Genomic DNA, 22,718 nt, shown 5'->3' on the forward strand with positions numbered 1-22,718 from the left:
CCACCGAGGTGGGGCCGTGGCAGCTAACGCTCTGGGTCGGGGACCTCTAAGGCTAAGCCGGATCTGCGGACCGTTCTTAAGTCTAAGGGGGTTCTCGGCCAAGACGCCTACGGGCATGGGAGATCAGTCTGCCAACCCTGCCAGAGTTCCAAGGCGCAGCTGGCTCCAGCGAGCGATGTTCTCAGTTTCTTCCGCCCCGAAGTGTAGCGGCGCTGAGAAGCTCGCCACCCCTGCGGGGGTCCCTAGAGCTCCTGGTTCGGCCGTCTCCTGCCGGTCTTCCGCTTCAGGGCACCGTGCCAGCAGCTCTGGGTACATCAGAGGCCAGTCTCGAGAGACTGGTTCCCTTAGTAGACCATTTAGGCAGCGTGGAAACTACTGCCAAATGGATCTCATTGGGTCCTGCGTACTGTAGAGAAAGGCCTTTGTATTCAGTTCGGCGCTCCGCCACCACCTTTCAACGGGGTGATTCCCATGTGCGTGGGCCCCCAGCAGGCTCTGATCATGGAACAGGAAGTAGACACTCTCTTGGGGAAGGAGGCCATCGAGGTGGTCCCTCCTCACGGAAGAGTGTCCGGGTTCTACAGCCGGTACTTCATTGTTCCAAGGAAGGATGGTAGATCTGCGTCAGTTGAACCGCTCAGTCTTGTGACTGAAGTTCAGGGTGCTTACACTCATCAGTCGTGTCTCAGACCAAGTCCGAGGACTGGTTTGTCACGATAGATCTAAGGGCGCATATTTCACGTCTCCATCCTTCCCTCTCACGGGAAGTCCCTCAGGTTTGCTTTTAGGGGCAAAGCTTACCGATATCGGGTTCTTCCCGTTGGCCCTGCACTCATACCCCGCATTTTACATCAACGATTGGTTGATTCTAGCTCGATCAGAGCAGGTGGCGACTCGGCATCGAGATGTCGTTCTCGCGCACATGAAGGGGTTGAGACTGAACGCCAAGAAAGTGTGATTTCTCCAGTATAGAGAACCACTTATCTAGGCGTGGTGTGGGACTCGACCACGATGTAGGCACGTATGTCTCCTGCTCGGAGCGAGACGATCCTCACCTCAGTCAAGAGAGTGAAAGAGGGCCAGTCACTCACTGTCAGGCAGTTTCAGAAACTGCTAGGGCTCATGGCAGCTGCGTCCAACGTGATTACTTTTGGCCTCCTGTACATGAGACCCCTACAGGGGTGGCTCAAGACCAAGGGGTTCTCCCCGAGGGGAAACCCGCTTCGCATGATCAAGGTCACGCGGCTATGCCTACGTGCCTTAGACATGTGGAGCCAAGCTTGGTTCTTGTCTCAGGGCCCGGTGCTGGGAGCCTCTTGTCGCCGCGTAATGCTAGCGACGGACGCATCCCTCACCGGTTGGGGAGCGGTCATGAGTGGCCACCCTGCCCGCAGTCTGTGGAGCGGTCGCCATCTAACGTGGCATATCAATTGTTTGGAAATGTTGGCCATGTTTCGTGCACTCAAGCACTTTCTCCCGGACCTAAGAGATCACCATGTGTTGGTGCGCACCGACAGCACAGCGGTGGTCTCTTACATCAACCACCAGGGAGGTCTGCGTTCGCGCCCCTTGTACAAGCTGGCGCACCAGATCCTTGTGTGGTTCCAGGGCAAACTTCGCTCGCTCAGAGCCATCGATATCCCTGGGTATCTCAATGTGGGAGCAGACATCCTGTCGAGGCAGGGGCTGAGGCCCGGGGAATGGATGCTTCACCCCGAGGTGGTGAAGCAGATATGGAGGTTTTTGGCTGTGCGACTCGAGAGTCAGCGCTATGCCCCTCTAGTCCCTCCAGCTCCTTTGGACTGGACGCTTGGTACAGACCTGGCCGAGGCTTCGTCTGTACGGTTTTTCCCCGATCGCTCTGCTCCCGGGAGTTCTGGATGGCAACATGGATCTGGCGAACAGGTTGGATACGGGTTCGCCCTATCTCCTCCTGCATTCCCCAGATCTAGCGCTCTCACTCGTGGAAGCCCGCGTTTGCGGTTCTTCCCCCTCTGATTGAGTGCTCGCTGTTGCAGCGCACGTTGCCGAGGCGACGCGCGCATTACGTGTGGAAGTCTGGCCTCTGAGGGGGCGCAGCTCATAGCTTCCGGTCTCTCAACCGAGGTTGCTGAGACCATCTTCCAATCCAGAGCTCCCTCTATGAGGAAACTGTATGCCCTGAAGTGAAAATATTTCACTTCTTGGTGCGGAGACCGCCACCTTGACCCAGTTAACCTGTTAGCCTGCACCAGAGCGACCTCGCACTGAACGATCTTTGTTTGCATGTGTCATTGTTTACAATAGAATAAATGAAACGGGACAAAGTTAATCTTTACAAACTTTATATCATTCTGAGGGTCTAAGCCTCAAGCATCGACGACAGATCGCTGTTTTTCGATGGAAAGCTTATAAGGAATGAGTGGCACAAATTTGCTACATTTGTGTAAGCAGTACACATCCAAACACGCAGAGTAAAAAAGCCGTACGTACCTTTATCATTGTAATAACGAGCCACAAACGCGTCCACTGCTGAAATCCCAGTTTAGTTAGAGAGGTAAGGGTCCACAGAAAAACATCCCAGCGAGCACTTTTAGTCCAGCGAAACAATAACGTTGTAATAAGGAGGAATATTCCTTTGTTTACATTTCATTTCTTCAGAGAGTTATTGTTCGCGTCCGTTATGGAATAAATTACGCTCAAAAACAGCGTCTTGGTGGTAAAAAAACAAAACGATGTTGTAGAATACGGTCTTACAAATATAACGAGACCGTCTACGGAAAAAAAAGTCTCAGAAAAGCGGAATATAGATTATTTGAATTTGGCGCTCCCTCCTGCCGGCAGTGACGCTTCTGTGACGCACGCTGTCATCTGAGCGGGGCATAACTTAGCGATCTGCTTTATCCATAAAAAACTGTTTTTTTTCTTCTACATTTTTTATATGTGTGTGTGTGTGTATTGTGTGGGGAATGTGGCCGTGTCTGCATGATTATAATCTGTATGGACGCACATCAGCGTGTTTATTAGCGACTCTATGACGGCTATCATTGTGATTCATTGATCAGCTATTATTGATTATATGGCCCATCTGTTTGATTATAATCTGAATGGAAGCACATCAGCGTGTGTTTACTGACTCTATGACCATGTCTGGCAATATCACTTCACGTCTGGCAGTGATATTTATCATTGTAATAACGAATAACGAAGAATACTTCAGTATACATACTATATACAAAGCATTTTTTTCTATTTTTTTTCCTTTTTTATTACTCAAATAATTATTTTTGTATTTTTTAGTGCTCAAATAAATCTGTCTATTATTTTATAATTGAAAAACTATGCAGGAACATGTATAATGACTAAAATAGCTTGTATAATTCTGTAATCCATTTGGTGGTTATTTTTCCTCAAACAGGGGGGTGGGGGGACCATAAATAGTTTCAGAAAAAATATTGCAGGAATCTCATTTTTCATGGTATCTTCTTCAAATTTGAAATATGAACACATGAGACATGTGGCTTTCGAGCCATTACTTTTCTGGATTGCTCCAGGACTTATTTCATGTATTTGTATATGAAATAAAAAAACATTCAGTGTGGAAAAATATTTTTCAAGGCACGTCAGTGTCTATAACTTTTTATCTTTTTGAGCATTATCAACTCTGGATGATAGATAGTAAAGCCCAGAGTCTCTTCTTTCAAAAGATACCTAATTTGTTTGTGTAAGCACACTTTGTCACAAACTGTTACCATTTTAATTCAGGTAGGTTATTTTCACCTGCGAGGCCACAAATGGGGTTGAAGGTTAACAGGTTAACTGCCCGTTTGGTACAGTGCTGGAGGTCCTGCAGGCCCGTTTCTCCGCAGGGGTAACTCACTCCACCCTGAAGGTTTACGTGGCGGCTTCATCGGCCTACCACGCCCTTCTCAGTGGCCTTACAGTGGGTCGACACCCCCTGGTTACATGTTTCCTCCACGGTGCGCTGAGGCTGAGACCTCCTGTACGACGTGTCCCTACGGGGACCTGGCTGTGGTTTTAGAAGCTCTCTGTAACCTCCATTCGAGCCTTCAGAGATTTTTGATCGCATTCTCACTTTGAGATTTCCTCCTTGGCGATATCGTCTCTTAAGAGAGTGGGGATTTGTAGGCCCTTCATGGCCCCTTCTTATCTCGTCTTTGCCCCTGGTCTGGCCAAAGCGTTTTTCTACCCTCGAGCGGGTTATTTCCTAGATCCCCTCTTCTATACCACGGCCTGTCGTGCTGCAGGCCCTCAGTCCTCCTCCCTTTCGGGAGCCTGACCAGCGAAAGCATAACTGTGTGTGTCCAGTGCGAGCACTGGACGCATACGTCCACAGAGTTTGCTTTGGTCCTCCTAAGTGGGGTCTGCCTGCTTCTAGGGGTCTCCCTTAGCAGGTGGATTGTGGATACTATTTCCTTGGCCTATGAATCTTCAGGCATCCCTTCGCCTCTGGGGCTTAAGGCCCATTCAACTAGGAGTATGGCGGCCTCCAAGGCCTTTCTGGCAGGGGTTTCGATGCAGGATATCTGCAATGCTGCGGGTTGGTCCACGCCCCTCACCTTTGTCCGGTTCTACGGTCTTGATCTCAGGGCCACTCCCGGCTCTTCTGTTCTCTCGCCCTCGTTGTGCTCCTAGTGATACACACAGGGCAGGTATTTGGAAGTCTGGTGGCGTTGGCATCTCGTTCCCCGTAGCGTTCGACGCAGCTCGAGTTCCTGGAAGGGAACGTCTCGGGTTACGTATGTAACCCTGGTTCCCTGAAGGGAACAAGACGCTGCGTCTCTAGGCCATACTTCCTGTATCCCTGCGAGCGGTTGCTTCATTCCTGGAAGCAATTGCCGGCTCCACCTCACGTGCTTTTATGCTTTCCGGTCAGTGACGTCACCCGCCTATGACGTCTCGCCCTTTCATTGGACACTTTTACACTCTGGTTCAGAGCACGGTCACGCTGAAGGCGTTCCCCGTAGCGTTCGACGCAGCGTCTCGTTCCCTTCAGGGAACCAGGGTTACATACGTAACCCGAGACGTTTTCTTGGTGAACATGAGACTTATTTCAAAAACATAAACAACTGACCACAAACTTTAATAACACGAGATTCGAATATTAGTCCATTTATTCGAATAAAGTGCAGGAAGCTCTTAAAAATATTAACATAAATAGTAATTTTTTCCTCTGGTGATTTGTATTGTATACCCAGAATGCAATGTACAATGACGTAGATTCCCATTCTCTATACCCAAGCTACACGCTCTCAAACCGTGTCTACACTGGACGCGACAAAGCAACCATTGAAAATTATTTGAACTTTTGCAGAGGTGGAAAGAGTACGAAAATATTCTACTCAAGTAAAAGTACCATTACATTAATGAAATTTTACTTAAGTACAAGTAAAAGTACCAGTCTAAAAATCTACTCTAGTAAAAAGTAGCTCATTTAAAATGTACTCAGAATAAAAATTACTTTTTAACAGTGGGAGGGAGGCAAAACTGGGATAGGCCAAGGGTGTCAAACTCAGTTCCTGGAGGGCCACAGCCCCGCACAGTTTAGATATAACCGTAATTAAACACATCTGATTCAGCTAATCTAATCATTTAGGCTTATTTGAAAACTACATGGTATATGTGTTGGAGCAGGGTTGGAACTAAACTCGTCAGGGCTGCGGCTTCATCAATCTAGAAGTCATCCTGCCTCTCTGAATTGTCATGTTCAGAATATATTGCAGGAGATCTCAACATTGTCTCTCAACTCCAGGTCCACTTACATGCAGAGTTTTGCTCCAACCTAGTGTAGTGCACATGAACAAACTAAATCCCAAAGTATACTTCGTTTTTGTACGCGTACGCTAGCATATGTATACAGTCGAACGCATAGCCTTTCAATGTATACTCCATTTGATGTTGTGCGCGAATGCGGGGGTTGACACATGTGCTCTAGAAAGCTTCATCCATGTCTAGTGTCTGCTCAAGTTATGACCGATAACAAATATTTTTGAACTCTTTTAAACGCCTGTAAGTGTTCGTCTGCTGCCATCTACTGTGTTAAGCCCGGCTCACACTGTGTGATTTTGGCCACGATTTGTTCGTCTGAGACAAATTTTGAAAATCCTAACATCCTAAAAGATTCCTATAATCCTAGGCTAAAATCGGTTGTCTAGATCGCTGGTTTGACATGTTCACAGACAGCCGATTAATGGCCGTTGCGATCAATTTTTTCCTCCGATTAAATTCTGGCAGTGTCAGAAGATTTCAGACACTTTCCTGCAGTGTGACATCTCCTACGACGACCGTCAAACCAAGAACCAATAGGAGCACTGAACTTGATGACGCAATTAGCGCGACAACTTCAAACCATTCATTATTTGTAAAAACAATATATGTACAAAGTAAAGTTTACTTAAAGTTTATTTAAGGGGCAGGATGTTTAAACCCGAATAACAAAATTACCTCAAGTTCGCTCTGTAGAACTGGAAGCCCATAAAGTCCTCTTTTGCCCAGCCATGACTTGCTCCACACACGTCGTCTTTTTCGGGTTTTTTTTACATCAAGGCATGTAATAAAACTAACACTACACGTTGCTGTTGTTTGCTAGCTACCATTATAGCGAGAGAACGGGGGTCACGTATTGATGACGTAAAACTCCGGACAAGTCTTCTTGAGTACGTCCGTTTTTGTCGCGTCTTGACTGTCGTACAGTCTGAAATTAAGACAACTGAGATCCTACAGTCTGACATGGGGATCATGTTCGTACAGTGTGACAAGCAACAATCGCAAAAGACTATTAAAAATCGCACAGTGTGAGCCCGGCTTTAGTTTGATGCCCCTTTTTTTAATTTTACAAAAGCGTTTGTTTACCACAAAGTATATTTTGGTCATCCCTTTGAAAGTAACTTTTAAATAATATCCTTTATAGAGTTTTAAAGTGCTGTAAATAATTGTTTGAAATACTTTAAAGTGCTAGAATTTCTCTCTCAAAAGGTTGTACAAACCCTGAAATGCATAATGTAATGAAATTCAACTATTTCTGCCACAACAACATGGTTATAATTAGCGTTACTTCTGGTTATATGTCAGCACTGTTTTACTTGTTTATAACAGTTTTCTGTGCAGAATTCGAATGCTTCTCACTAGAGCTCACAGCAACATTATTCATTCTGCAGCGAATTCAAGAGCTTCTCACTGGATCTCGCAGCACTGTACAGTAACCGTGTCACAAAATCAACACTGCTTCTTTAGTAAACCTGTTCTGAGCTCAGAGAAGTTTGTTTGTGCTGCGTTGATCCGAACTGATAAACGGTCCGCGCTGCACAGCTCAAACGAGTAGCTTCACTAGCTTTTGTTTCGCTTGCTGTTTAATGATTCTCATATGCAACAGTGTGGGGTTGCACTGTTGCACTTTTTTTGTTGCTGGGGTTTTTTGTGTACACAAGGTATCTGTTAAAAATATCTTCATGTTCTGCACAAAAGGGTCTTATGGGTTTGGAGTGACATGAGTGTAAGTAATTAATGACAGATTTTACATTTTTGGGTGAAATATGTTCTAATGTGGTTATAATTAGTCATTGTTCTGTTTTATAAACATTTTAGATATTTTAAAGATTTATTGTTTTGAAAAATTATGTTTATATAGAAAATATGGATTCATTTGATGAAAAGTTACAGTAAAGACTTTTAAATTGTTTGAAAAATATATTTGAAATTGTTTCAAATAAATACTGGTCTTTTGAAAGTTCTATCCAAAGAATACTGAAAAATCTCACGGTTTCCACAAAAATATTGTGCAGCACAACTGTGTTCAACATTGATAATAATCAGAAATGTTTCATGAGCAGTAAATCAGTATATTAGAATACTTTCTGAAGATCATGTGACACTGAAGACTGGAGTAATGATGCTGAAAATTTTGTTCACAGGAATGCATTACATTTTTACAATGCATTCATATAGAAAACAATTATTTGTAGTTATATTTCACAAAATTGCTGTTTTTATGTTATGTTTGATTGATCAAATTCACTTAAGATGTGATCAGGTATGTGTTTCTTTTACGTGAAAGATGTATTTAATGTGTCAATAAATGTTTTGGTACTCTTTTGTGAATTGTCTTGTCATATATAATTATAATAATGAATTCACGGTTGGAATTAGGCATGAAAAGACGTCTTTTCAACTGAAATTTTTCAACCACATTTAGACGTAATTTGGACGTCTTTTTATAGACGTCTTTTCGACGACCCGAAAAAGACGTCTTTTCACCTTTCACTTTTCTACCACATTTTGACGTTGTTTAGACGTCTGGCATTGTCGTCTTTTCCACGTCTTTTCAACATGTTTTTGCTGGGTGGGGTGAATCTGATGTAAAAACAGGAAAAGTGGAGTGTCGTAAACGGTCAAATACATGATATCAGCAACCAATCAGCTTCCCTCATCTTTTGCAGTCAAACACAAGCAGCGAGCGTATGATAGGATGCCTGCTGAATATGCTGCTTTAGCAAACCGTGCTGCTGTTCAATGTATCTTTAAAGTAGATCTTCACTTAATATCATGAAGAGCAAATATTGACACGGACTGTACCTTGAGATCGATTTAAACTCTCTTCGATACAGACACACTCTGTGAGAGTTATTGTTTTCATGTTTAAGATACGAGCAAGAATGCACATTTCCCTGAATATCCAAACAATGGCAAATATGACTTTTTTACAACAGTTCAACAAAAAAGGTGATATTAAGTGAACATTTAAAATGCAGCCTACATGTTAAACATCATATTGTCATGTTTGTTCTGTTTTGCAACAAATTAATAATAGTTCCAATGAAATCTGTATCATCTGGTGTGCTTCTCCAAGCAACATACAGCAGTGTTTCATTAGTGAACGATTCTCAGAGTCAGTGATTAATAACCCATTCATAACTACAGCATGTCACTTCGTTACTGAATGAATGCGACAAAGAGAGCGCTGCAAATAATCTGAGCTTCATAAATAGAGCGAGGCATCAGTTTACTGTCAGGATTTGTCGTGTCGCGCCGCATCCAGTGAAGACAGCAGCGCTGATTATAATGGGTTTTATTGTATTTTGTCACGTCGCTCTCTGCTGCTCGCATCCGGTGTAGACACAGTGAGAGCCACACAGATGCACGAGCTGCAGAACACCGAATTCTGTTCACTTCACATACGTGCAAAACTATATCACACTGACTACATTTACATGCAACCAAATCATCTGTTTGTAATCAGATTGACGGCTCAGATTGAAAAGACACTTAATCGATCCGATTGAGCTCGATCAGAATGAAATTGATCGGATTAGAGGGGGTGGTTTATTCTTTTCTAATACGATTGAGAGTGCATGTAAACACTCGATCAGATTGAAAACTGAATCTGAAAGGACTGCGCATGTGCAATGATGCAGAAATAGCGTAATGACGTATGACGAGCGGAACGAGCTGTTCTTCATTTTCAATAAAGTCTTGTATAAATGCGTGTCCTGTCATTATAAAACTCTCCTTTCACTCGACAATGGTGAAGTGGAGCAGGACAAGTGCGAATATTTGTGAAATTAATTTGATCACAAAGCTGACTAAATATGAGTTAAACAAAAACTAGACCTTTATCACTCATAATAATCCCATTCACAGTAATCCACCTTTTCTATAGTTTATTTATTTTATGGCATAATGCAGACCTCTTTAAATGTATAATAATGTAAAATACTGGCTAGTGCTGTACAGTAAAGAGTAAACACACTTCAAGCACTGCCTTCACTGTAATAGTTCACTGTAACAGCAGTCAAACAGCTGGAATATTAAGCATTTATGATCAATAACTCACTATCTACTGCATTAAAAAGACCTGTCGAGACTCCTTTAAGATTCTGGCCTGTTATTTAGGAGAAAATCTCTCATTTAGGAACATTTATTATAAAGGTGTCAGATTCATTATTAAATATGATAGTTTAGTTAATGATGAAACACTCACAGAGCTTTTCTGCAGTTGATCACAGCTGGTATCAGTCTTCTTCTCCCCTCAGCTGATGTGTTGTATTTCCTGAGCTCAAACTCATCCAGCGGCTCCTCTGACATCTGAAGCATGTAGGAGATTGTTGAGCAGTGAGCAGGAGAGAGTTTCTCTGAGTGTTTGCCTGATTTCACAAACTCCTGAATCTCTCTGGACAGAGTCTGATCTTTCACTTCCAGCAGACAGAGGAACAGATTGATGGATTCACCAGCAGAGAGAGGAGGATGTATAAAATAATCATCAACATCATCATTTTTGATCTTCATTTTAATGTACTGTGTGGTTTCTCTGATGCTCTCTGAGCTGTTCTCTGTGTGTGTCAGTAGATCCTGTAAGAGTCTCTGATTGGACGCCAGTGAGACGCCCAGCAGGAACCGCAGGAACAGATCCAGATGTCCATTCTTACTCTCAAGAGCTTGATCTACTGCTGATGTTAGTAGATTATACATAGAGACTTTATCAAAGCTGTAAGATCTGAATTCAGACAGTGACTTCTTGTTCTTTGTTAAATAGCAGTAAAACATATAGAAAGCAGCGAGAAACTCCTGAACGCTCAGATGAATGAAGCTGTAGACCTTCCTCTGATGAATCACAGATTCCTCCTTAAAGATCTCAGTGCAAATCCCAGAATACACTGAGGCGTCATTGACGTCTATGCCGCTCTCAATCAGGTCCTCCTCATAGAACATCACATTGCCCTTCATCAGCTGTTTGAAAGCCACTTCAGCAAGTTTCACAATCACTTCTCTGTTGGACTGCAGGAGTTCCTCTGGATCTCTCTCTTCATACTTCTGGTTCCTCATGTTGATCTGAATCAGCAGGAAGTGGATGTACATTTCAGTCAGAGTTTGAGGGATTTCGGCACTCAGATCTTCTTCCAGGAGCTTCTGAAGCACAGTGGATGAGATCCAGCAGAAGACGGGGATGTGGCACATGATGTGGAGGCTTCTTGCTCTTCTGATGTGTGAGATGATTCTGCTGGCTTGATGCTGGTCACTGATTCTCTTCCTGAAATATTCCTCCTTCTGAGGCTCAGTGAATCCCTGAATTTCTGTCAGACGGTTGATGTATTTGGAGGGGATCTGATTGGCTGCTGCTGGTCTGGAGGTGATCCAGATGAGAGCAGAGGGAAGCAGATCTCCTTTCATGAGCTTTGACATCAACACACCCACTGATGAAGTCTCAGTCACATCACAAACTTTCTGAGCGTCTGAAAACATCAGTGTGATTCTGCTTTCATCCAGACCATCAAAGATGAACACAACTTTACACTCCTCATAAATCTTTGAGTCCAGATCTTGAAGTTCAGGATGAAAGTCCAGCAGAAGTCTGTGAAGACTGTACTGATGATCTCGGATCAAGTTCAGCTCTCGAAATGGAAGCACAAACATCAAATCTACATCCTGATTGGCTTTTCCCTCGGCCCAGTCCAGAATGAACTTCTGCACAGAGACGGTTTTTCCGATTCCAGCGATGCCTTTAGTAAGAACAGTCTTGATCTGGTCTTTCTCCTCACATCCTGGTTCAGCTGAGGCTTTAAAGATGTCATTGCAGTAGATTGGAGTGTCTTGTGAGTGTTGTGTTCTGGCTGTTTCCTCCATCTGTAAAACCTCATGTTCTTCATTCACTCCTTCACTCTCTCCCTCTATGATGTAGAGCTGTGTGTAGATCCTGTTCAGGAGGCTTTCATTCTCCTGGAGTTTCAGTCCCTCAAATAATCTCTCATACTTGTTCTTCATGCTGGTTTTGAGCTGCTCTTTGACTCTCTGTAGTTCATCATTCTCTGGCTGAGGAGGATCCTGGTCTCCATTTTGATCATGACAGCTGAAACTAAAAAAGTGCACAGATTTAATAATCTCCAACACAATGTTGTCAATCTTGTATTTTCTATGCAATTAATGAGTTTCATTTCAGTTTCAGATCAACACTTTTTGCATTGCACATTGTTCAGCTCTCTGACTCCAAATACTGAGAAAACACAAAGAAACAATTTACAGTTGTAGTTTTGTCTGTGGTTTGATTTATTTCAAGCAGAGCTGGTACATCTAATTAATAAAATGCATAATAACATATAATGAAAATAACTAAAGATGAAAGTGATTATTGATTAGTCGTGTCTGTGAGCTGTGCACAGAAACCATCTCTCAGTCATGTGGCTTTACAATAGTGAATAACACATTACTATGGACAAAACGCATATAGAAGACAGCAGAGGACACAGAGTAAGCTTCTGCGGGAAAGGAGCATGACTCAAGATGCCCGAAACATGAGAATTTTAATTATAAAATGCTTCAATCAAAAGCATTATATTTTTGCGTTATGCTGTTTAATGCCACTGAGACGTGTTTTCCTCAGTGCATAACTTACAGCTATATAGTTAACTGTAAATGTTAGTAAGGATTTCCAACGTTAGCATATTTCCATTTAGCATTACCTGACAATATGAATGAGTGCTGATGCATAAACTAAATATTTAGAAAAAACAAAATAGTCTGAATAAAGTATACATTTTGCTAAAATATTTCATAATAGAAATTAAGTGTAGGTTAAAAGTTGTACATTGTAACACAAGTAATCACATTTTTATGAAAGCAGGGATACTGTGGAAATATGCAATAATTACAGTGTTCAGATGAGTGATTGTGTGTTTTTCTCACTGCATACTAGTGTTGCCAAAAGTACTGTCATCGGTACTGAAATAAAAAAACATGTGCTCGTTGCTTGACGCACTTCACTAAGCACGTACACAGATACACACAGAAGCGTTTGAAAGCCGTGTCTATCAGTGGATCCCTTATATATCTGCTCATAGACAGATCCGCTGATCAACGTGACTTTCAAACGCTCCTGTGTGTATCTGTGTAAGTGCTTAGTGAAGAGCGTCAAGCGATGATCACCGTAGACAATCACAGATATATCTGTTGAGCAACTGAACACAATGGCCAATCAGAGGTGTTTAAGAGTCTGCTCTACAGCTCAAAATGCTAGTATTGTCACTTCCTTCAATTTCAGACGTCGGTACTTTTGACAACACTATAGCCTACCTCATGCTTTTGCTTTTGTTTATTATTATTTTTAATTTATTTATTTTAGCTTCTGCTTTAAAATGGTAAGCTGTCAGTTGTGGTATTTGTTTTGGTTTGGAATGTAATGTTTGTATTTTAATGTTTTTTTTTGCACATAATATGTGGCGTAGACTACATAGATTAATTCTTTATGGGCCGGTTTCCCGGATAGGGATAAGATTAAACCAGGACTAGGCCTTTGTTAAATTAGGACATTTAAGTAGTTTTTACAAAACTGCTTTACAAAAAAGCATTACTTGTGTGCATTTTAAGACCAAACAATGGCACTAATGTATTTTAAGATATGTCAGTGCAAGCTTTTTTCAGTTTAGACAGCTCTAACATTTATTTTAATCTAGGACTTCAACCCTGTTCAGGAAACTGCCCCAAAATTTGTTTTCATAGGCTGTATATTACACATTATTTGGAGGACAACATTGGGCAGGATGTGGCCTTGGTTTAGTGGATTAAAATTTTAATTGACTAAAAACTACATCTTTAATAATTCATATTCATTTTGTTATTTGGATTTTTCATCTGATTCACTGAAAAAAGCTCAAATTAATCATCAAAACAAACATTTGTTGCAGCCCGATTACAAATTTCATCTCTCTGTGTGAATTCAGTTTGTTTTTGAGATCTCTGTCTCTTTCTCCTCCTGGAGATATTGATAAGCATTACCTTATAATACATTGTACAATCTCATGAATAACTGTAACCACACTTAATACATTATAAGACTTATCAATTCATTGCTACACTATGCGTTTTAAATTTGGTTATAATTATTTACAACAAGATAAAATCTATTACAGTGCACATTATTAAAAATTATAACGCATTATACCTTTAATAACCCTTTACAATGCATTACACAAAGGCTTTAAAGTGTTACTAAAGCTTTAGTTCTGCCTGCTACTCAATTGATGATAAAGCTGTTGTCTCTAACACCTGTTTAACACGGGCAATGTTTCTAGTGCTCAACCGAGCCACTGCTGTCTCTATGTATCAGAATAAGAATCAGAATCAGAATCAGAATGAGCTTTATTGGCCAAGTATGTTTACACATACAAGGAATTTGTTGTAGTGACAGAAGCTCCACAGCGCAACAGAAAGACAACAGGACAGGACACAGGTAATAAAACAAAATAACAAGAAATAGCCAATAACCAATGTACAAAGCAGCAAAAAAAATAAATAAAAAAAAATACACAATATATAATATATAATATAGGCGACTATGTATGTACAGGTCAAGTATGTGCAAATTAGAAATGAGAAAATAAAAATAAAATAAGTGAGTGTGGTGAATGGATAATGAATTAGTTGTGTGTTCGACGTTTATTATTGAGTGTTCATGAGATGTATTGACTGAGGGAAGAAACTGTTTCTGTGTCTGGTCGTTCTGGTGCACAGAGCTCTGTAGCGTCGACCAGACGGTAACAGTTCAAAGAGGTTGTGTGCTGGATGTGAGGGGTCCAGAGTGATTTTGCCAGCCCTTTTGCTCACTCTGGATAAGTACAGTTCTTGGAGAGTGGGGAGGGTTGTACCAATGATTCGCTCAGCAGTCCGGACTACCCTCCGTAGTCTTCTGAGGTCAGATTTGGTAGCTGAGCTGAACCAGACAGTTATTGAGGTGCAGAGGATGGATTCAATGATGGCGGAGTAGAACTGTTTCAGTAAGTCCTGTGGCAGGTTGAACTTCCTCAGCTGGCGTAGAAAGTACAACCTCTGCTGGGCCTTCCTGACAATGGAGTCAATGTGAATTAGGGCTGCAACAACGAATCGATTAAATCGATAAAAATCTATTACTAAAAGAGTTGGCAACGAATTTCATAATCGATTCGTTGTGTCGCGCGACGCGGAGACGTTTGATTATAAAAAATAAAAAAAAACTTTAGTTGAGCGCGGAGCGGAGTGAACACACTCGGTCTCTCTCGCGCACGGGTGCTAGCAGAGTTCGGCGCCTCATAGACAGGGCGGAGCTAAAATAAAAAACGAGCGGCGGTAGAGGAAAGATACATGGGAGGCAGAGAAATCCGTGCGACCCAAGTCATCCAAGGTGTGGGAGCATTTCACACTAAATAAACATAAAAAGTGTGTTAACTGCAATGCAAAGTGTCTGAACAAAGTAAGTGTGTGTGTGTGTGCGCGAGTGTGTGCGTCTGCGAGTGTGTGCATCTGCGAGTGTGTGTGCCTGCAGTGTAGTGTAGAGAACAAGTTCTGACATTCAAACAAATCCTGTTAAATTTTCTGATTTGTATTGTTCTTTATTTTTTATAAATTATTTATTGTTCTGCAGGTGCGTGTCTACATGGTTAGGTGCCCCCTCTACCAGATGTCTTGCGATAGGCTTGTTTTTAGTACATTTCTAACTGCATCTGGCGTATCTTGGCATGTGTAGTCAGCTACCTAGGGCCGCTTACTTCTCTTCTTTATTAATTTTAGGCATTTTAGGGTGATCTAAATGACAAATGTCGAGAGCGCATAATGTTACGCGATCATGTAATGCGCGAGCACGCATCTCTCCACTCGCAAGCGGATTTCCTTCACTCGCACAAAACTGGACGTGTGCTTTTAAATCTACATTGTTCTTTTATGAATTGGCTCAGGTCTCACTCAGATATTGTGTGTATGCTCAAACGTTATCCTCGCATCACTGAAGACCAGAAAAGCTTTTTTTTTTTTCTAATTCAAGTGAAGAGTAGGCTTTTCTCACTAAATGGAAGCAAGCTGAATATAGTTAGCCTTCTCTAGTTATTAATTTTATTAATACTTATTTTAGTTAAGTGCTTAAATTGTAAATATGCATTTATTAAATTATTTTATGTAGTGCATTTGTATTTTGTTGTTTTTGTATATAGCATATCAACCAGGTTCCAGAAGTAATCACTAAGGCTGCTTCTGAAATAAGTGGGGGTGCTCTCTTAATGCACATTTTCACATATTTTGTCCCTTCTATTGCTATCAATATGCTGATACTTCGAGAGCGAATCCTGCATAAATATGCAGATGTCATTCCCAAAACTTTGCAACGTGTGTGGGCAAAAAACAAAGTTCTACATTTTAAATGGATTGCCTAGAAAGCTTGCAAAGAGCGCTCATAACCAATAAAGCTGTCACTCTTTGTTCATCGCGATCTCACAAAGTTCTGTGAGTACCAATGAATCTCACACTGTGCAATTAATAGCCTATATAATATAGGCCTATTTACATCATGTATCCAACCCCTCCCCCCGGCCACCCTCTTTTGAGGCAGTGCCCCAGACTGGCCCCCCCATTTAAAATGCTCTAGACACGCCCCTGTTGTTCTGGCAGCTCAGGTGGCACTTTATTTAAAAAAAAAAGTATATATATTTGGCAGATGTAAAGCATACATGTGTATGTTTTTTGTGTTAGTCCATTTTTATTTTATTTTATTATTATTATAGCTCTGGGATGTTCAAGGAGCAATGTGTTTGTGCACTTTCTAAATATTTTAGTTCTGTTTTTGAATAAAGGGTTGGAATTGAATGCCTTGTTTTTGGTTTTTTATCCGATTCATCGATTAATCGAAAATATAATCGACAGATTAATCGATTATTAAAATAATCGTTAGTTGCAGCCCTAATGTGAATATCCCACTTCAGGTCCTGAGAGATGGTGGTGCCCAGGAATCTGAATGACTCCACTGCAGTCACAGTGCTGTTCATGATGGTGAGTGGGGGGAGAGCAGGGGGGTTTCTCCTGAAGTCCACGATCATCTCCACAGTTTTGAGCGTGTTAAGCTCCAGGTTGTTGAGACTGCACCAGACAGCCAGCTCCTTAACCTCCTGTCTGTAAGCAGACTAGTCACCGTCCTGGATGAGGCCAATCAGTGTGGTGTCGTCTGCGAACTTCAGGAGCTTGACAGAGGGGTCTTTAGATGTGCAGTCGTTGGTGTAGAGAGAGAAGAGCAGTGGGGAGAGCACACAGCCCTGAGGAGCTCCAGTGCTGATGGTTCGAGTGCTGGATGTGAATTTGCCAAGCTTTACTAACTGCTGTCTGTCTGTCAGGAAGCTGTTGATCCACTGGCAGACGGAGGTGGGGACGGAGAGCTGAGTTAGTTTATTTTGAAGGGTTTCCGGGATAATGGTGTTAAAAGCGGAGCTGAAGTCCACAAACAGGATCCTCACATAAGTCCCTGGTCTGTCCAGATGCTGCAGGATGAAGTGCAGTCCCATGTTGACAGCATCATCCACAGACCTGTTTGCTCTGTAGGCAAACTGCAGGGGGTCCAGTAAGGGTCCAGTGATGTCCTTCAGATGAGCCAGAACCAGTCTTTCGGATGATTTCATGGCTACAGACGTTAGTGCCACAGGTCTGTAGTCATTAAGTCCAGTAATTTTGTGTTTCTTTGGGACGGGGATGATGGTGGAGCGTTTGAAGCATGAGGGGACTTCACACAGCTCCAGTGATCTGTTGAAGATCTGTGTGAAGATGGGGGCCAGCTGCTCGGCACAGATTTTTAGGCAGGCTGGTGACACACCATCTGGACCAGGTGCTTTCCTTCTTTTGTTCTTCCTGAAGACCTGGCACACATCATCTTCGCTGATCTGAATTGTAGGTGTGGGGGAGAGAGGGGTTGCTGGAGGTGTGAATGGTTGTGTGGAGGGGTGTTCTGGGCGGGTGTGGGGTGATCGTTCAAAACGACAAAAGAACTCGTTTAAGTCGTCTGCCAGGTGTTGATTCTCCAGAGTGCTGGGGGTGGTGTTTTGTAGCTGGTGATGTCCTTCAATCCTAACCACACTGAAGCCGGATCACTGGAAGAGAATTTGTTCCTGAGCTTGTCAGAATAATTCCTCTTTGCCACTCTGATCTCCTTTTCCAGTGTGTATTTGGCCTGTTTGTACAAGACTTTATCCCCCTTTCTGTGAGCATCTTCTTTGGCCTGACGGAGCTGTCTGAGTTTGGCAGTGAACCATGGTTTGTCATTGTTGTAGAATAGATGAGTCCTGGTAGGAATGCACAAGTCCTCACAGAAACTGATATAAGATGTTACAGTCTCTGTGAGCTCGTCCAGATCATTTGCCGCAGCTTCAAAAACAGTCCAATCAGTCAGGTCGAAACAGGCTTGTAAATCCCGCTCTGTTTCGTTAGTCCATCTTTTAACAGATCTTAATACAGGCTTTGCAGACTTAAGTTTCTGCCTGTAGGATGGAATAAGATGAACCAAACAGTGATCAGAGAGTCCTAAAGCTGCTCGTGGAACCGAGTGATATGCGTCCTTTATTGTTGTGTAACAGTGATCCAATATATTACTGTCTCTGGTGGAACATGTGATGTGCTGTCTGTATTTTGGCAGTTCACGGGAGAGATTTGCTTTATTAAAGTCCCCGAGAATGATTAAAACAGAGTCCGGGTGTTGTTGTTCACTCTCTGTGATCAGATCAGCGAGTTTCTGTAGAGCTGTGCTCACGTGCGCTTGCGGTGGAATGTAAACACTCACGAGAATGAACGAGCAGAACTCCCGCGGCGAATAGAACGGCTTGCAGTTAATGAAGAGCGTTTCTAGATCTGAGCAGCACATCTTCTTTAACACAGTTACATCTGTACACCACCTCTCATTGATGTAAAAGCATGTCCCGCCGCCGCGCGATTTCCCCGTTGATTCTGTGTCCCGATCTGCTCTGATCAGCTGGTAATTAGGCAGATGAATCGCGCTGTCCGGTATGTCGCCATTCAACCAGGTTTCCGTGAAACACAGAGCAGCAGAGTTAGAAAAGTCCTCGTTTGTCCGGGAGAGCAGAAGGAGTTTGTCCGTTTTGTTGGGTAGAGAGCGGAGATTCGACAAATGGATGCTAGGTAACTCCGTTCTAAATCCGCGCTGACGAAGTTTCACGAGCGCGCCGGCTCGCTTTCCCCGTCTGCGCCTCCTGTAGCGTTTGACCAGAGCTACGGCTCCACCAACTACAATGTCCAGCAAAACGTCCGAAAAATCAAAAACCGGTAGAAGATTTTGTGGTGTGTTCTGCCGAATGTTCAGCAGATCATCCCTGGTAAAACTGATCTTATTTGAAAAACAAAAAACAGGAAAAACACACAAAAACAATACGAACACTGAGGAGCAACGCACAATAGCGGCCAATAAAGCTCATTCTATTCTATTTCTAATTAAACAGAAAACTAGTTCACAAGAGAAACAGAAAACCACAGACATAACAGTTCAATAGTAGGGAAAAATCCTATGGAAGTCACTGTGAACCAGCAACTGTTTGGTTTTCCACGTTCTTCAAAATAGCATTTATGTTCAGCAGAAGAAATAAACTCATTCAGGTTTAAAACTAATTTTGAGTGAATAAATGATGGTATAAATATAAAACACTATGACAGAATTGTTATTCTTTAATGTTAAAACAACAAAACGCAAAGAAAAAATAACTCACTACTCTTGACTGAAAATAATACAGTTTCTTTAATAGGAATCAATCTATATAGAGTTTAATTGTTACATTGCTAAATATGCCTAATTGTACCTGAGAATAAAGCACTGTTTATTTTATTTGTATATTATGTGTATTTGTAATGTGTAACTGTCACGTTCCCTCTCGGGATACAAGGAGGTGCGGAGACGTGGAAGTTCCAAATAAGGTTCTTTATTGACAGCAGACAGACAGGGAGCATGGGGAGAGACGAACATCACTGACGTTAATGACGATAAGACCGGACACAGGGGCTAGGAAACACAGGGCTTATAAACACAGGGAAATAAGGAACAGGTGTTGACTAATCAAACACAGGGCTAGGGACTAATTAAACTAATGAAGACAAACGAGGACAGGAACAGGAAGGCCAAATATGGGCACGGGAGGAGGGGAAACACAAGACAAGGACTGACAGTAACTTTGTTCTTATTCTATAATAACAAATAAAATAATGACAAAGATTGTTATCTTCGCCCACTTTGGCCTAAATATCCACCATTCTTCTTTATATTTTGTTACCTTGAAAGGCTTTATCTTTATAATATAATAGAGAAATTAGTTTGGCTGTACTGTGCAGACAAAACAGTAAAACCAACATGACAAAGAATCGTGATAAAATCATGATATTTAAAAAAATTGTGATATGATATTTTTGCCATATCGCCCACCCCTAATCTGAATTTATTATATCTCACCTGGGGTCAGAGGTTATTGGTTCATCACTGAGGTCAGGAGGATGACCCATAGATTTATCACTCTTCAGAGACACACAGCTGTGATAAGGAGATGAAGATCTCTCTCTGTTCTCCATAATGACACACTGACTTCACACCTGCATATGGAAACATAAGAGAACAAATGACACATAATATTGTGATTATTATTGCAGTAAATCTTAACGCTACACACACAATGAGATTGAAGAGAATGTGGAGCTGCAGCAGGATCCTTTTCTTCTGAATCCATAAAGTGATGCTTTACTGACTGTAGTGAAGAAGATCTGAAGAGTGATCCTCATGAGCATCGTCAGTATCTGAGCTCACTGATGCTCTTGTGTCTTACTGAACATATTTGACTTCAGCAGCAGGAGAAAAGCATCAATCTGTTCAGAGCTTGATGTGTTTCTGCTGCTGTAACACATATCAACTAACTGATCATGACATCTGATGAGGATTATTTTCAGAGCTGATGTTTCATTGTTGAAGCGCTGCTGAAAACCCCTCAAATCTCAGACATGCAGCCCATTATATTTCTCAAATGTGTGATAGCTGCTCTTCCTCCACAATGAGTTTCCAGCAAACAAACAAGATCAGCAAAACTATTAATAACACAACTCATGTTAATTAATTCTGAATCAGTGCTGATTGTGTTTCAGTTCATCTCTTGTCATGTGATGATGATTAAACTGAACTAACAGAGGCTCTGAATAACTGCATGAAGAGATTCATATATATGTCATGATTCAGTATCAGAACTGGAAAGAGACAGAGTGAGAGAGAAAGACAAACCGAGCGATATTTAATCTTCAGTTCTGCACGCTTATGCAAACATGTTATTGTTATCTTTTAATGTATGTTTGCCCTCCTAAGATACTCTTATTGAAATGATCCATCACATAATGAGATGATGACAAGCAGAGGTAAAAGCACACACAGGAGCTCAATACCATGGTAAAATCTAAGGGTTTCTGTGGTATCTGTGCGGTTCCGTTATATTTACTTTCACTTTCGATTCATTTCATGAGCGTCAGTTTCTGTTCTTTTCAGTGAACAACAGCAGAGTTCCGATCTTATAAATACACAGAACATCATATAACAAGATATTAAATAAACCTGATCGCTGAACTTACCGTCAAATATGATCCTTCGTGAAGGTTTTTAACTTCCGGCGTCTTCTCGGTTCTACCGGAATTCTGAACTCTCATAGTTTTCTGTGGCTTTGGGAAAGTCCCTCTGGAGAAAGTTCGGGAAAGTTGGCAAGATATTCACAGATTGGACTTTTCCGGATCAATAACTCAGAAGCAAAACGATTTTACTTCAGAAATAACGCCTCTTTTCTTTCGTAGTGATCTAGTAAACGAGCTAAGCCAGTTTTCCTCAAAACTTCCTCTTCCTCTTCTCTGAACAAAATACACTGATCTCACTGCTGGAGTCTGAGAGACCGAAGGGACCGTCTGCAAAGTGCCAAACATATTACTAATAAAATACTCAATAACTTCACTGTAACACACTGTACTTTCACCAAATTCAGTTCACATGTCACTGTTCAGTTCACATAGTACAGTGTTACAATTAAGTTATTTACTGTTTTTCATGATTAAAAAATCATAAAAAATGCATAAAAGCAATAATTGTATTTGAACAAAGTAAGTGTTGTAGTAAAACCAGCAGGAGAGCAGTGATGTGTGAACTGAATTTGGTGACACTACAGTGTGTATACTGAGCGTCTGTGACAGCAGAATTTGTAGATGTAGAGAATAGCCACACATGTGTATCAGTAAACATGAAGCCACAGACAAAAGTCGCAAACTTGTAGATTTTTTTTCTCTCTCCCACAAACACAACACAATATAGTTGCACCTTCTCGGATCCTTCATTGCAGATACACAAATCCTATTCTACGAATCACAAATCAAGAAACTTGTACTCTCACATGTTTTGCTACTGTTGCTGCAGTGAATATGGTGAAAAACACATTCACACACCTGCATCAAAAATGTGAAGTCACAGACGAATTTTGTACATCCACAGATCAGTATTTGAATTCTTGCAATGAGAATTGCACACTTGTAGAATGTTTTGTTACATATATATATATATTTTTTTTTTTTCTCGGATGCTTTTTCGAGCACAAACACAAGTACATAACAACAACGGCTTGAATCTGCTGCTACGAGTCTTAACGCTGTTTTTCACCTGCAAATGACTAGTTTCTCCCTTCTGCACCACATATCTGTGACAAATGGAGCAAAAGTGATTTGTGCATCTGTAGAGGCAACAGAGAGCACTCTTCAGAGATCAGAGGATTTCAGCCAATCAGAAGAGCTAGTTTGGGCGCCTATCAGCAGGGAGGGAAAAAAAACTTCTTCAGGAGCAGAGAGCGGCAAACAATAAAGGTTTTTTTCTTTCTTTTTCTGAAATCACTCACCGTTACACTGTACAGTATATTTGTTTATAGTTTAAATATTAAATGAGT

General features: G+C 41.7%; 1 protein-coding gene across 4 annotated transcripts in view; it reads right to left on the reverse strand.

Moving 5' to 3' along the window:
• The window catches only part of LOC306854962 (NACHT, LRR and PYD domains-containing protein 1 homolog), a 295,440-nt gene extending 273,701 nt beyond the window's left edge, over positions 1-21,739 (reverse strand). For 2 of the 4 annotated variants that reach the window (XM_079393298.1, XM_079393300.1), the window contains exons 1-3: positions 21,373-21,624; positions 20,219-20,355; positions 9,977-11,845 (exon numbers count right to left, since the gene is read on the reverse strand). In XM_079393298.1, coding sequence (XP_079249424.1) covers positions 9,977-11,845; positions 20,219-20,334 — 1,985 coding nt within the window. In that variant the 5' untranslated portion in view covers positions 20,335-20,355; positions 21,373-21,624. Of the gene's footprint in view, positions 1-9,976; positions 11,846-20,191; positions 20,356-21,372 lie in introns of all 4 variants that reach the window. The other 2 variants (XM_079393299.1, XM_079393301.1) reach the window with 2 other exon arrangements.
• Between the last annotated feature and the right edge of the window lie 979 nt (positions 21,740-22,718).

This window comes from Barbus barbus (genome assembly GCF_936440315.1).
Source record: "Barbus barbus genome assembly, chromosome: 3".
Taxonomy (NCBI): domain Eukaryota; kingdom Metazoa; phylum Chordata; class Actinopteri; order Cypriniformes; family Cyprinidae; genus Barbus; species Barbus barbus.